This window comes from Penaeus monodon, chromosome 20, assembly GCF_015228065.2.
Source record: "Penaeus monodon isolate SGIC_2016 chromosome 20, NSTDA_Pmon_1, whole genome shotgun sequence".
Lineage (NCBI taxonomy): Eukaryota > Metazoa > Arthropoda > Malacostraca > Decapoda > Penaeidae > Penaeus > Penaeus monodon.
The window spans coordinates 2,211,604-2,213,024 of record NC_051405.1 but is presented as its reverse complement, the minus strand read 5'-3'; the positions used below and the strand labels follow the sequence as shown (position 1 = coordinate 2,213,024).

General features: G+C 50.0%; 1 protein-coding gene across 2 annotated transcripts in view; it reads right to left on the bottom strand.

Annotated features, from left to right (window-relative positions):
* Positions 1 to 6: 6 nt before the first annotated feature.
* The window catches only part of LOC119585576, a gene marked incomplete in the record, with an annotated part of 25,697 nt that continues 24,282 nt past the window's right edge, over positions 7 to 1,421 (bottom strand). For both annotated transcript variants that reach the window (XM_037934244.1, XM_037934245.1), the window contains 1 exon segment: positions 7 to 1,421. In XM_037934244.1, coding sequence (XP_037790172.1) covers positions 1,065 to 1,421 — 357 coding nt within the window.

Genomic DNA, 1,421 nt, shown 5'->3' with positions numbered 1-1,421 from the left:
AAATACCCAAAGTGAGTTGACCTTCAAAGAATGAAGGTCGGTCTCGCCTCCACATGGAAGTGAAGTTTGGTTCTTTGACTTCAAAACGTGAGGAAAACAGACAGGAAATTAACTAAAGTCACACACACGCGCTACTAACTAATACTCAGTACAAATGCCAAATAGTACAGTGCAATTCATGCATACAGAATTACACTCGGTATTACAGATTTATCATCCAATTAAATATTTGGTGCTCTCGAGAAAAAAATAGTATTGTAAATCGTAGAAAATATGGCTCTACTAAAATCTAGTCATGTGAGGGAAAAATATTGTAAATCACTCGTCACTAATTTTCCCTGGTAAGTCGTTAAAAAATTATATCTTGATCCGAGGAAAATTAGTGTGTGCTGTAATGCAAAAAAAGTCTCTTAAACAGGTCATAAGTTACGTGGAATAAGACCAGCTAATTCCATAAGTTAATAATATTGCTAACTTAAATTGTTAAGCATAAAAAGAAAAGTGAAACAAATGAAAAAAAAATACAAAAAAAATATATATAAAACAATAACAATGTAGGAAAATCGAAAGGAGTTTTAGCCAGAGAAGAGTGACGAACAGGCAGTGTGTCTTCAGAGTTAAAAGAACTCCAGGTTTCCAACAGGCTGATGCTAACACTGTCCGTGACAGGCGCACAAGTATTGATTGGTAACTGTAGTAAAGCTGTGGCTGCTGGGTGTGCAATGCATGCGACAAGGGCCTGGAGACTGCCGCGTGTCGGGGAGACTGGCCCCTTCGAAGTGCGGAGACACACTGCGCTGGTGGAAGGAATCTTTCAGGCGTCTTGAGGGGAGCAATCCGGAAAGGAAGGCAAGGAGAGGGAGCGTAGGAGAGGCCGTCACCACCCTAGTGGAGACCATCGCCGTAGCCGGCCGTGTGGCGCGACGGCGAAGGTCGAGGCGTCAGCGCCGTGGCTGACAGTGAAGTAACAATGACGAGGAACGCGTGGGCACCAGCGAAACAACTGACTCCTGGCGTCAGGGCGGCGTTATGGCACAGTGCAGAGTTTCAGGTGACCGGGCGGCTTAGTTGCCACCTGCCACCTTCACGAACTCGGGGTTGTCAAAGCCCTGCACGAAGGTGGTGACACCGCCCTTGGCGTTGAAAGTCCGCACGCGCGTGTACAGGAAGCAGGCGACCAGGCAGGCGATGGTGAGGACCAGCAGGAGCATGACCAGGCCCGCGGCGAAGCCGGTGGCGGACATGCAGATGTTGGAGGCGTCGTCGACCGGCTCCGACACAACCACGGTCTCGTTGGCCGAGTTCAGGTTGAAGGCGACGTCCCCGGGGGCGACCACCTGGATCACGCGCGCCGTCGACACGTCCGTCATCTCCTGCGCGGCGCGGCGGTACACGTGCAGGACGGCCGACCGCCTCACGCG